The sequence below is a fragment of the Ananas comosus genome, linkage group 8, assembly GCF_001540865.1.
Source record: "Ananas comosus cultivar F153 linkage group 8, ASM154086v1, whole genome shotgun sequence".
Taxonomy (NCBI): domain Eukaryota; kingdom Viridiplantae; phylum Streptophyta; class Magnoliopsida; order Poales; family Bromeliaceae; genus Ananas; species Ananas comosus.
The window spans coordinates 11026399-11041784 of NC_033628.1; the positions used below are offsets into that span (position 1 = coordinate 11026399).

General features: G+C 35.0%; 1 protein-coding gene across 1 annotated transcript; it reads left to right on the plus strand.

Moving 5' to 3' along the window:
- Nucleotides 3301-5716, plus strand: LOC109714331 (butyrate--CoA ligase AAE11, peroxisomal-like). The gene is made up of 2 exons (XM_020238910.1): nt 3301-3566; nt 3738-5716. Exons 1-2 carry the CDS (start codon nt 3369-3371, stop codon nt 5349-5351), a joined length of 1812 nt encoding a protein of 603 aa, XP_020094499.1. The 5' UTR covers nt 3301-3368; the 3' UTR covers nt 5352-5716.

The following is a 15386-nucleotide window of genomic DNA, read 5'->3' on the forward strand; positions in this document are numbered from 1 at the left end:
GGTAAAATTAATGCATATCCCTTTTAGGTCCAAATCCAAAACTTGTGATGGATACCAACTTGATGCAATCAAAGATACGGAGAATTAACTAATTAATGATATTAGCAGTGGCCTTCGAAAAAAAAAAATACAGAAGTATAAATTATTTTTTTGATGTAACGTGTATATAGATCGAGCAGAGTTACTATACTCTTATGAGAATAGAATTCTTCGTACTTGTAAATTATTTTCAATGATGAAGCCTCCTAATCGACGATTCACATCGTTAAATATGATCTCAAACATTTGAAACTTTTTAAAAATAATTTCGTAATTTTTCGAAGTCATAATAAAGTCCGTTATATAAGGAGGCATAAAATGAACGGTCAAAATTGAATGACGTCCTAAAAATGGATGATTGTATCCTTAAATTTAAGGTCGGAGTTATTGATCTTTATTTATATAGTAAATAAAATTTTTTTATCAAAATTAAGTCAATTCTAATTCTTTTATAGCGTTAAACTAGTAAGTATCTTTTGTGTGTGTGTATAGATATATAAGTATGTATGAGTACGACTGCTATACTATCGGTAATACGGATGTCTTCGTGCTACCAAGTTATTTTCAATGATGCAACTTTTAGATTGACGTTCGGCTCCGTTAGACTTGATCTACACTATTGAAAGTATTTGAAAATTAAATTTTATACTTTTTTCGACAACAATTACTTATCAAATGAGTAGTCTAAAAATAAATGGCTAAAACTAAAAATTTCATAAGAAATAATAATAAAAGACTTGAATTTAAGATCAGATGTACCGATCTTTCTCTAAATATTGAAATGAATTTTCTATATACATTTTATCAGATTTGGATTGTTTTGTGCCGTTAAATTCACGAACGCATCACATTGACCATCAAAATTATCAATTTTGAGATTTTTTGATCACTAGCCAAATAATATCGAAAAACTATGAAATTTAATTTTTATATATTTTCAATAATGTAAATCAAGTTTAACGGAGCTGATTTTTGATTTGGAAGCCGCATTAATGAAAAAACTTGGTAGCACGAAAGTCTCCGTATTACTGATAATATAGAAGCTTAGCGCGCGCTCTCTCTCTCTCTCTCTTCTGTTCAAACAAAAAAGGAAAATTTTCATTTAGTTAAAAATTATTACTTTCTATCTACATCTCGCAGATGCCAAAGCAGTGGTTATAAACAGCATATTCTCCTCCATTTGATGTTACGAGTTAATAATTTTAGGCAATTTTTTAAATCAATAAATTATTTATTACATTAATATCTTAGCCCACGAGGGGGGTCTTCTGGTGTTCAAAAGTTTTGTCCAAAGAAGTTTCTTTAGGAGCATTATTTCTCTACCTTTTCCTTAAAATTAAGTTCTTAATTAGTATATATTATCTTTATGAGTTATTGATTAAGTTAATCTTAGTCAGCGAGGGGGTTAAATTTGGTCCAAAAAGATTTGTTCAAAGTTTAGAAACAAGCCCCACTTGTATTATTTCTATGTCATTTCCTTCTAAAGGTTGTGGTCTTGTTTGGGTTTGCGGGAATCATATGTTGCACGTAGTCATAAAATGTGGAAAAAAAGGAAAAATATTGCGCAAATTATATATTATTTGTATGCTTCTGTACAGGGTCTTTTTGATTCGTCAGTATCAAACATCCTAAATTTACTGATGCATAATATTTCTCCCAACTATTACATTTAGGAATTTTTGATTATATTAATCTAGACTAATTCGTGGTTTAATTGAGTCCAAAAGTTTTCTTCGAAGTTTAGAATAAAACCACAAGCATAATTAATTATTTCTACACCATCTTCTAATTAAAATGGCTAATTAGTAAAGTAATTAAGTCTACTAATGGATGGATGGTGATTCCCCTAGCTAGTGAAAGTGGTGGCAAGTTCGTTGCATGTCTCACAAGCTAGGGCATTTCCATTTTGTGATTCCTCCATTCAAATATTTTTTTTTACTAAGTAAAGAAGAAATTAAGTCCCAATCCTTTTTTTGAGTCAATAAAGGAGAGCAAAAAAAAAGAATACCTTTTTTTGCTTTTTTACTAGTAAGTAGAAAAGAAAGTCCCAAACCTTTTTGAGTCAAAAAAGAAGCAAAAAAAAAAGAAAAAAAAAAGAAGAAGAAATTCCCAATCCTCCACCCACTAATTGCATGTGTTATGGTGTGGAGAAGTAATAGCAAAGAGCTTTCTTTATTTATACTTTGTCTTCCCACATAATATAGAACATACAGAATTTATCTGAACTATAAATCATTTTCATTTAACCATATGAATTTTTAAAATTTTGATTTTGCTATATTATTTTTCAATTTATTTGATTTAAGTTAGTCAACTGCATTTTGTCTTTGAAATTTGAATGTGCCGATTATATTTGCTAGCTTTGTTAGTACACTTCATACCATTCTAGTAATTATAAATTCATTAAAGTGAGTAATAATCTTAAAATTTGAAGTCAAAGTATCGTTGACTGATTCAAATCAAATCAAAATATCGGTGACCAATCTTTAACAATATCTAAAAGATACTATCTAGGGCAACCCTAAAAATATGTAGTGATATTTGTTGAGGTGGTTTCTCTTACATTAAACCAAACCGAATTAGAAGCATGAATCCAAACAAATTAATTTGGTAAGTTTTTTTGGTTTTAATAAAATATTTTGTTTGTTTTAAATTTTTTCAAACTATTAGAAATAAAAAAAATCATAAACAATTTTATTTTAAATATATTATAATCTAAAAATAATAAATAATTATTATATTTAATTTTTAATTATTATTTAAGATTAATTTTTTTCTAAAAAAATTAAGACTAACATATATTGAATTATTTATTTCATTTGTTCAATTCTTTTTAGTTTCGTATTTTTAATATCGGATCAAATCGAACCGTACGTAAAATTGGACCGAACCCACTAGTTTTTGATCGATGTGGTTCGGTAATTCGGTTTAAGCCAAGCCATGTCATCGTGTCGAATCCAATTTTGGTGGAGCATCCACTAAAATAAATTTTTGTGGTCCCTTCGGGTCGTGTCGCTCGTGTGGGCCACGTGGAGTCGTGGCATCTGGCACGTGCGAACAGGATTCCGATTCTCCGAGGGGGCAGTTCAGTCAATTCACTCCCCGTTCAAAGTTCAAACCCCCACCACCAATCTCCGTGCACTTTCCCGGGCAATTTCTCAAACACCTCCTCGGCAAACCCTCGTGGCCCCACCTCGCCCCTCCCTATATATACACATACACACATAACGTTCTTATTATCTCACCCCATATCTACACACACACACACACGCTACTGTTGCATAGAGAGAGTGAGAAGGGGAGGGTATATACATACATACATATACATAATGGATGAGCTTCCGAAGTGCCCGGCGAATTACGTGCCGCTGAGCCCCGTCACGTTCTTGGAACGGGCGGCGGCCGTGTACGCCGACCGGACCTCGATCATATACGGCCGCAAGCGCTTCACCTGGAAGCAGACGCATGAGCGGTGCCGCCGCCTCGCCTCCGCCATTCGTGCTCTCAATATCAGCAAAAATGACGTCGTAAGTCCATACATGCATACATACATATACCTATATATCTATATATTTATGGAGATATTGATCAAGTCAAATCGTTGACTGAGTCAAATGAGTATAATGCAACCCGCCTGGCACTATTTTTCTTGCGCCAATACATATGTATAAGTACGTGTATATATTTATATGTGATAGGTTTCGGTGCTGGCGCCGAATGTCCCGGCGATGTACGAGATGCACTTTGCGGTGCCGATGGCGGGGGCGGTGCTCAACACGATAAACACGCGCCTCGACGCGAAGACGGTGGCCACCATCCTCCGCCACGCCGAGGCGAAGCTCTTCTTCGTGGACTGGCAGTACATCCGCCTCGCCCGCGACGCGCTCAAGCTCCTCCTCCTCAGTGAACCGCGGCAGCAGCAGCAGCTGCCGCTGGTGGCGGTGATTGACGACGCGGAGACGGCGACGGGGGTCCGGCTCGGCGAGCTGGAGTACGAGGAGATGGTGGCACGTGGGGACGCGGGGGCGGAGCCGCAGAGGGTAGGGGACGAGTGGGACGCGATCGCGCTGAATTACACGTCGGGGACGACGTCGGCGCCGAAAGGGGTGGTGTACAGCCACCGCGGGGCGTACCTGAGCACGCTGAGCCTGCTGCTGCAGTGGGGGGTGGGCCCGGCGCCGGTGTACCTCTGGACCCTCCCCATGTTCCACTGCAACGGCTGGACCTTCCCCTGGGGCGTGGCCGCGCGCGGCGGCACCAACGTCTGCCTCCGCAGCGCCTCCGCTGCCGGCATCTTCGCCGCCATCGCCGACCACGGCGTCACCCACATGTGCTGCGCCCCCGTCCTGTTCCGGATCCTCCTCGAGGGACCAGTACCCGAGGCGCAGCAGCAGCTGCGGCGGGGCGTGGAGGTGCTGACGGGCGGTGCGCCGCCGCCCGCAGCGCTGCTGGAGCGCGTGGAGCGCATGGGGTTCCGCGTCACGCACGCCTACGGGCTGACGGAGGCGACGGGCCCCGCGCTCGCCTGCGAGTGGCGCGCCGAGTGGGACCGCCTCCCGGCGGCCGAGCGTGCCGCACTGAAGGCCCGGCAGGGCGTGAGCGTGCTGTCCCTGGCCGACGCCGACGTGAAGAACACCAAGACCATGCGGAGCGTCCCCCGTGACGGCAGGTCCGTGGGGGAGATCGTGCTCCGCGGCAGCAGCATCATGAAAGGCTACCTCAAGAACCCCGCGGCGAACGCGGAGGCGTTCAGAGAAGGCGCCGGGTGGTTCTTCACGGGCGACGTCGGGGTCGTCCACCCTGACGGCTACGTTGAGATCAGGGACCGGTCCAAGGACGTGATCATCAGCGGCGGCGAGAACATCAGCAGCGTCGAGGTCGAGGCCGTGCTGTACAGCCACCCGGCCGTGGCCGAGGCCGCCGTGGTCACCATGCCGCACCCGCTGTGGGGGGAGACTCCGTGTGCCTTCATCGTGCTGAGGGAGGGTCCCAATTCCGCAAACGAGGAGGACGTTGTCGCCCACTGCCGAGCCAACATGCCGCATTTCATGGTGCCCAAGAAGGTGGTGTTCGTCGACGGCTTGCCGAAGACCGCCACGGGGAAGATACAGAAGAACGAGCTCAGAAAAGAAGCAAAGAATTTAAAAGTAACCGCGCCAGCGCCGGCGCCAGCGCTAGAGAGGAGTTCACAACAACAGCAGCAGCAGCAGCAGCAGCAGCAGCAGCAGCAGAAGCACAGCCAAAAGAAGTCCACGACCACAACAAGGCACGGTCAAACTGAGCAGCAAATACTCGCCATCTCAAAGCTCTAAACTTACTCTATTATCATTATTATTATTACTAATATTATTTTTCTTGTAGTAGTAATCGAATGGTATATATGGCATAGTACGTATCTTGTTTAATATACATAAACACTCTGCAGTACTGGTATTAATGTACGTAGTGTTGTAGATCAGATCTCGATCGATCTTAAATTGTCAACGTGGATAATCAAATACTTGTGAGTATTAAGTATTGTTCGTATTATTAGTAGATAGAGATCTCGGGCATGCACGACCTTGTAACGAAGCTAATAAAATACTTGTGACTTGTGAGCTGTGATTATTTAGTTGGAAAATGCTTTGGGTTTCTTACAATTTTATCGATGTAAATTTTGTCGATGTGAATCAAATTAATATTTGATAAAGATGTATAGACGTTATCTGAACTGTAAACTATTTTAATTTAGTTTTTCAATTTTTCAAATTTTGATTTTAATATTTAACCTTTCAATTTATTTGATTTGCGTTAATCAACGGTACTTTAAATCAAAAATTTAAATGTATTATTTATCTTTATAGAATTAATTGGTATGTTTCTTATAATTCTCACAATTATAAATTTATTAAAATAAGCAATTTACTTAAACTTTAAAGTTAAAGTGCCATCGAGTGGCTCCAATCAAATAAATTGAAAGATTGTATAGCAAAATCAAAATTTTAAAAAGGTTAAACAACCAAATCAAAATAATCCTTAATTCAGATAAGTTTTATAAAATTTTATCCAAAATATTCTATATTATAGTGCAATTGTATTATCACTAACATATCACCGACAAATAAGAATAATATTATACGACTTACATAATATTACTTGGTTGTTGCTGCTTAACTTATAGCTAATTCCACAATCTTTTTTTTTTCAGAAAAAAGATAGCACACTATTCGCTTCATTCATTGGAGGGATAAATTAAGTTATAGGGTTGAGGCATCACAAGCCTTAGAGAGGGCGGGCGAGAGAGAGCGAAAAAAGAAAACTACAGAAGAACTACGCTACCAACTATAGAAGAACTATACTACCGATTATAGAAATGCCTATTTGCTGAGAGAAATTGCTCCCATAGATTCGTCAATTGTTTAATCTTGTAGACTGCATGCCAGAAGGGGGGCCGGCTGGGCCTTTCTAAAGATTGCTTCGTTCCTAACATTTGAAGTTACCCACCTGCAGCTGCTAGTATGATTAGCGTAGTACTCGTCGACTGCATTCCATTTCTAGCCATCCACGTATCTCAGACCAAATTCACATCGTTTCTCAAATCTCTAGACTGGACACTCTCTAAAGTCGATCATCCCCATTAGAAATATTTGTGCTCTATTTCACAATTCAATTTAGTTGATTACATATTTATATTTTGTTGATATACATGAATATAATGTAACATCCTGCCTGTTATTGCGCCATCAGTCACAACACTGTCACATTATAATGAATTTGCCAACACATCCTTATCTATAAGGACAATATTTTGAAAGACTATTCATGTCTAGCATTTAATATATGAGACTTCATGAGATGCAAGTTTATAAAGAGGGTATTTTTGCGTGTCCCCCAAATGGCTTCGTCCTTCCAAAGTTGCTGTGTCCCCAAACTTTTGATTAATGCGTACAAACAATTTAAGAAATTACAAATCTTTTGACAATTCACTATAACTTCATAATCTTTTTCCTTCCCCGTACACATTAGAAAACAAAGTTATAAGGAATCGTCAACATATCAAAAGCGAATAGAGAGTGCTATTTAGAAGGAACTCAATGCGTTTTTTCCACACGTTTGAAAAGGGCTAAACGTACATTGACTTGAGATGAGAAATGAGCTTTAGATATATTATTTCTGCTATACATTTTATGTTGGGGTAAATTATATTAAAAATCTGATTATGATTAATTATCTAATTAATTTTATGATAAGAATAAATTTAAATTTATAAATAAACGGTAAAATTCAAATAAATGATTTGATCAATCCGGAAGCATGCATAGCAGTGTTTTAAGGCATATTCCCGTTCTTCTTACGGAATTAATTATGAATACCACCCCAAGGTGCGACGAAAATTTCTCTCCCTACGAGTATGAACGCAGAAGAGATTGATGGAGAAACTTTTAACACTCGGCGATAAAGAAAGATCAATCAAAGTAAAAGAAAATAGGAGATGAAATAAACGTAAAACAAATTTTCTTTTAATCCTTTATTTTTTGTTTTTCTTCTCTACCATAGAGGTGGGAGTTGAACAGTGCTAAAACCACTTATATAGAAAATAAAATAATAAATAAATATTAATTAATTAAAATAATAAATGATAATAAATAAGCTAATAAATTAATAATGATAATAATAATAATAATAATAATAATAATAATAATAATAATAAAGGAAGTAATTAGGAAATTTTGGATTTTTCACCAACATTTTAATGTATATTATAATATAATAAAGTATTTCAAAATTATTTTTCATAAATTTAGTGAGAATATGATGAACTAGTGCAAGCAATAATTTTTGCAACCAAAATCTTTTTTTCGTAATATCTAATAATATAATTATCTTTCTTCTGTCTCTTATCGTATGTTTATTTTATATGTGTGCGTCAAAAAAGATTAACCATGAAAACTTTTTTTTTGATATTTAAATATATAATGCATGTGTGGAATATTGTGCAAACAATATAATTGTAGTTTTGAAAATTAATATTTTTTAGAAAAAACACGCGTACACTAGTTGTGTATTGTTGTTGAGGTTTCACGATGGAAAATATTAAATTTGGCTTGCTAAATTTCATTGGTAAAACGACTCACCACAATATTAGTAAATTAGATGGTGTGTAGTGATAGAAAATTAATTTTATCATTTTGGCTCCAAATAAAATAATTTAGTGAGCCAACTTATATTAGAATATATTTTTTAAGAAATAAATGTCTCTACAAACTCTACTATTAGAAAAGGATATAGTACACCGACCGTCCCTATCGCAAGTAGCAAAAGAGTTTGATGGTTGGTATCCGAGACCCAAGTTCGAATCCTAATTGATTCACATTTTCAGCTAAGTTTATTTCTAAATGAAATAAATGAAGCGGTAGCGTGCTATCTATCTCTCAAAAAAAGAAGAAAAGGATAAAGTATTTAATGCTGATGAATTAATGATGTGGTACTTCAATCGCCTGATTGATTACATTAATTCATATATATATATAGAGAGAGAGAGAGAGAGAGAGAGAGGGAGTTGAGCTAGAATACTCTCAAAAGCACCAAAGGGTTTTAGCCATTGGATGGAGAGATATAGGGTTGAGATGATGGTGGTAGGTGGTGGTAGGTGGTGATAGGTAGAATAGTGTTTGATCCAAAAGCTATTAGTAATTAAGGAGTAAATCCAATTGCTAGAAACTTAAAAGCACCAAGTAGTTGATGCTTCTAAAAGTATTCTAGCTCAATTCTATATATATATATATATATATATATATATATATATATATATATATATATATATATATATATATATATGCTATCGGAAGCAAGGAGCCTTCCGTGCTTCCAGCTCATTTCCGATGTTGCGATTTTCGAATCGTCGATCGGCTCCGTTAAACTTGATCTAGAATATTTGGAGTACCTAGAAAATAAATTTTGTTATTTTTTGATATAATTTGCCTTGTGATCGATGGGCTCAAAATCAACAAATTTCAATGGCCGTAGTGAGCCGTTTGCAAGTTTAACGGTGTAGAAATATCTAAATCACGTGAAATTTTGATAGAAATTTTTATACTATATAAAACAAGATTAATATCTTTGATTTAAAATTTTAATGTCATATTATTACATTTTGTAAGATTTTTATTTTCAGCCGTTGATTTTGAGCCCTTCGTTCATTAGGCAAATGATATCGTAAAATCATAAAATTATTTTCTAGATATTTCAAATACTCTAGATCAAATTTAATGGAGCCGATCGACGATTCGAAAGTCGCAACATCGAAAATGAGCTGGAAGCACGGAAGGCTCGTACTTCCGGTAGCATAGTAGTCTCACTATATATATATATATATATATATATATATATATATATATATATATATATATATATATATATATATATATTAATTAGTCATCGTGGCTATGAAAAGCAGAAAAAAAGACACTCTTTTTCTTTTTTTTAATAGGATTTCAAAAGGCCATTAATGATTTGTGGGAGGATCAAAATCATAATTGTACGGTTAAGAGTGTGCATTCAAACAAGCTCAAAAAGAAATTGTGGGTCACAAAGCGTGCAGCGGTCATCTTTGTCGTGGTACATTTTGGTACGCTACGGGCGTGTTTGATTTTGGTGGGAATAGGGGTCGAAGCGACTGAGTTCTCCTAACCGCAGTTTGCTAGCGTTTGGACGGAATCACAGAGCTCGACTTTCGTGAGGCCTACATCGCCTGCTTGTAATAAATGCGAAGTCAAGCTCCATCGTACACACAGAATTGGTGGCTACCGTGGCTCAAACCTTAAAGAAAAATTAAAAAAAAAAAAAAATCAAAGTGTACCGTAAGGAGGAAAAATTATATATATGAAACCAATTTTAGGTACGTATCAATTTACAATCACTTGATCAACACAAGAAAATGCACAATAACATTTTAATTGGACAACTATGTCTAATAAAATGATATATAATAAAAATAAAAAATCATATAAAATACAAGAGAGATTATTTACGAATTCGCATGCGATAGAAATGAATAGTTCAATTAAAGGGTTTATAAAACTGTTGATCTAAATTTGCAATCATAAACTTTTGGATTGAATGAGCTTCAACACTACAACAGAATTAGATTATAGGGACACATGTTTGTGGCACTTTTGAGTAAGTGTCTCATTTATTCTAAAACTTAAAAAAACATCTACTAATGCCTAAATATAAAGTCCAATCCAACCAAAAATAAAAGATTACTCTACTCAACCCACCACACCCAGTCTATTTGGCCCGATTATAAATAGAAAAGAAAAAAGAAAAAAATCAATTACCATCTTTTCTTCTCTCTTTACTCAATCCACTGAAATTCTAGACGAAGAGCCTTTCCTGTCGTCCTCCTCCGCAACCGCAGCCAACGAGATAGAGTTTCGACGGTTGCTAAATGCTTAAATAAATGTTAGTAAATTAGGAGCACTCTTTCAGGTTATAGCGACACTCTTTAACTGTCACTATATACCTAGCGACCCCACATATAGCAACACTTTTTAAAAGTGTCGGTAATTTTAGCTAGCAGCACTTTTTTGACATGTACCTACATTTAAAAGTGTCGCTATAGACCGTTTTTGTTGTAGTGACTACATATATCGCACAAAGCAGATTTGAGTTTTTATTCTAAATAAATTAATTTAGGTTCTTTATTTGAAATACTTTTTATGAGAGTTAGCAGCTTTTTTTTTATTATTATTATTACTATTATTATGAAGTACTTGCTTTTTAAAGTTTTGTACTTTTGGATAAACTTTGTGGATTTTGAAACCTCAAAATTAGCTTTTTTTAACAAAAAGGTAGCAGCGCACTCAAAATTAGCTTTTGTACTAAAAAAGCTGAGTACTTTGCTACTCTTTTTAATTATTGAGGATTTTTATAAATTATATATTTTTTCAGCTTTGAGAAATTTATCCATCTGACCTATATTTTATAATTAAAAATAAGAGCTACCCCTTCCTCTTAATTAAAATATATTTAATTATGCAAATAGGGCATCATTTTTTTTTTTTTTTTGCAAAATTGTTGATTATGGCATAGAGATTGTTAAATAATAACATGCTAGTTAAATAAATTCATGATTTTTCGTTTTTTTTCTGAAACAAAGTTTACATTGTTGGGAAATCTTGTTTTGTAGATTGAATTGCACATCCTAAGTTTTTTTTTTGGTTGATGGATCGAAATCGGGTGAAATCCCGAAATTTACATTTCCTAGTTTTGATATTTCATGTACTGTTTAGATTTCTCCAGGTGCAATCATATGAAAAATAAATAATCTATTATTTCTTTTGCAATTCAACAAAGTTTATGCTTCGTGATCTTTAATTTTGTACCAAAACTACCGACTGTCTCTAGAGCAAGTGACAAAAGATTTGGTGGTTGGTATTCGAGACACAAGTTGAAATCCTAATTGATTCACATTTCCAGCTAAATTTATTTCTAAATGAAATAAACGAAACGGGTAGCGTGCTACTTTTCCTCATGTGAATAAGCTACTGGAACAAAATTACGAAGTACGAAAAGCATATAGTGTACAGTAGTCAAATCGCAAATAACATCATTATTTTTTAGTACAATTGGTTGATACCTGTTCACTGATCAAAATGTCAGTGGTTCGATCTCCCTTATGTTTGAGCGATTTAATTTTCGACTTTTTCGAAAAAAAGAAAAAACAAATGGGTACCTATTTTGGACCGTGTCGGCCTGCATGGTGGATTTCAATTGGGTTCCCTGGGCTGGGTCAGGCCGGACTGGACTGGGCTTGGACTCCATTAGCCCATTTCATCTTGCAAGGTATTGCCACAAAAGAGATATATATATATATGTTTGGTAACGTTTTGGGTCGAGAACCGACCGTTCCTAACATAAGTGACAAAAGACTTATTGATTGGTATCCGAAGTCCCAATTCGAATCTTGGTTTATTTACATTTCCAGGTAAGTTTATTTCTAAATGAAATAAACGAAGCGGGTAGCATGCTACCCATCTCTCTAAAAAAAAAAAAACATTTTTGGTCGAGAGGTAATACAGAATCCCAAATTTCAATTTTCGTGCAATTCGTATTTGAATCTGAGAATTAAAGCTTCATAGCGAGTACCTTATCTACCAGCGCATAGTGGATTGGTATTCCTCCTCATCTTGTATCTTTCATGTTGAATTCAACTGGAGTACGAACTTTTTTTTTTTTTTTTTTTTGAGANTTAAGTAATTAAATACTTCTTTTTATGTGTAGCAGGTTGAGAAATCTCAACTTTTTAAGATTTTTTTTTTTTTTTTTTGAGAGATACGTAGCATGCTAACCGCTTCGTTTATTTCATTTAGAAATAAATTTAGCTGGAAATGTGAATCAACTAGGATTCGAACTTGGATCTCGAATACCAACCACCAAGCCCATTGCCACTTGCTCTAGGGACGGTCGGTGAGTACGAATTAACTATTTAAAGTATGTAAATAATGTATACTATAGATTATTATTATTTTTTTAAAATGTCTAGGATTTGCTATTTGATGGTTATTCTATTGTAGATCAAAGGATTAACTAGAATCTAGATTTTTCTATCTCAAGAGCTAGGTTTATGCTCTCGGAATTTAAAAAGCTATTTCAAAAGTTGAGCTAAAATAGCACTTAAATTTAAATTTATAATTTTAAGGAGTCTTTATGAGTAATGCTACCATATTATAGCTAGCTAGTACAAACTCTTTGTGCTAACCCACTTCACTTTTGATGATCGGGCTTCGGAATCGGCTATCGACACTATTAAACATGATTTAGAATCTTCAAAAAATCTAACTTTTATGTGATTATGACTGTTCATTTTGTTGACATTTACTTATTTACTAGATAGTTACAGATATTCTAGATTATATTTAAATGTGTTGATGAGATTCGAAAGTTCGATCACTAAATATAAACTTTTTTTTTGAGAGATAGGTAGCATGCTACTCGCTTCGTTTATTTCATTTATAAATAAATTTAACTGGGAATGTGAATTAACTAGGATTCGAACTTGAGATCTCGGGTACCAACCACCAAATCCTTTACCACTTACGTTAGGGACGGTCAATCACTAAAAACAAAATTTAAAAAAAAAAAGGTGTGTACTATCTATAGCATAATAATAGCATTTTCTGAGTCTTATAGCCAATTTCAACTACTCAAAAACAATAAAAAGTACATAACTGTACATCGTTTTGACCATCTTCTAAAAGTCAGATTCTAGGTCTCCGTTGACATAAACCAATCTTTGCAAAAACCCACTTAGTTGTTATCTCAATTAGGGCAAAACCTTATGACTCTTTATCCATATCAAAAAGCCCAGATTTAAGGGAACATATACTAATGGACACATGCCTTTTATTTTTTTTAGATCTTAATTAATGCAGCCTAATCTTTGTTGTTGTATATATAATATATTATATAATTTGTGTCCACCAACCAACCTCAGTGGGGGACAGAGAAAGAGGGAGAGAGAAAAGGTGACTTATCCCTCTCAATTGAGGCTTTAAGGCTAAATTACAATTTTGAGTCCTCAAACTACAAAGCTCATGATATTTTAATTTTTAAAATTTGATCTATTATAATTTGTGACTCGAATATTGTGAATTATTTTAATCAAATTTTATAACTCAGTTTTCTTGACCTAATTTTGATGTTTTACTAATATAAAAATAATATAATAATATGGTGATTAATAACGCAATAATAATTAATATATTGTATAATTTTCGTATCAGCGACACCTCAACATTTAGTCAATTAATTGAGTAAAGAAAATTGATTGCAACAATTTAATGACGAAATTCGAACTAGAAATTATAACATATTTAACTTTGAGCGCTAAAGTGTCCGTGTCTCATAATTGGAGGGTGAAAAATTTAGCCGACCTTTTTTCTTATAGAATTTCTTATAGAATGATAAAACCAGGGGTCAACATGCGTGGATTAATTAAATAAAAATAAGTAAACAAACCACTCTTCTCTTCTTAATATGCTTTGCTTTGTTCATTTTTTTATAATGTTGAGAAAGGCTCGCGTGCTTAATGCTCGATTGCTTATTTGTCTCTTCCTCTACCAAAGTTGGTGGGTCCCATTGCCTCCCTTGGACACTTGTTCATCTATGGTTGCACCCTTTAATGAGTTTCCTAAACTAAACATAAAGAGGTACCACTAAGGTTAATTTCCTAATTAATTATTACCTAATCAACCCATGGTTTATTAATTAAAACTTGATTAAATGCATGCAAATTAAGAGGGATGCTTGTTTCTCTCATTAAATATGCAGAAAAATCGATGAAAAGATACATCTAATCTGATCAAATTTACCTTATATTACTAACTAGCTCTAGACTTGTTAGCTAAAGACATATTTACCAGAATCCATCCAATCCTAAAGCTTAAGTTCGTAGGTATGGATCCGATAGCGTATATTATCAATTTATTTCTCTTATTATTATTCTACAAAAATACTACTCTCTTTCATGTCAATTCCCAAAAAACGATATTTTTTATATATTTACTACCAGCTGTGTTTAGGTTATCGATCACATTTATCATCTTAAAAGTACGATATGATAATATATTGTCAGATAAGTATTCAGCTTGTGGTGCCGTGCCGTGCCGTACGTGGCCGTGGATTAGAGTGTGCATGGTGTTCAAGGTTGATTTGGCTAGGGCATGCACCCACATCTAGCTTCATTAATAATTTTAATTTGCTACGGCGTTACATCTCTAATGATATTTTATTAATAATTTTTTTCTAAAGAAAGATTATATTGGATTAAAGCTTAGACTTTATAAAGCGATAATAAAGATGTTCATTTTTTAGAAGGGAGAAAGAGAAAGAATGGAAATTGCTGTCCATGTCACAACATTCTTTTTGTTTATAGAATGTTTTTAGTTAGACCTAATTAAAGGTGACTAATGTCACTAAGTTATTGTATTTACACAAGCATGCTTTTTTAAAAAATTTCTTTTTTTCGTTTTCAAATCCATTATGAAATTAATAACTAATTTGTAGGATCAAAAGGTCATTAACCTGCGTGAGGCGGTGGTTAACTATGGCCAAAAGCGATTTTTAGTGGATGTACATGTCAATGAACTTATTTAAGCAAGTACAATTTTCGAATAAATAAATTACTAGATTAAAGAGATCAAAATTATTGAGCTAAATGAAGCTATAGATGCATACTCGAAATGAGCTTCTGAACTCAAAAAGTCGAAAATTCTGTGTAATGGTGAAAAGTCATACTACTTGTTGCAATGAAAGAAAGTTTTTTTACTACAACTTTAATTTTTTGTATAGTAACTCCAACCAAA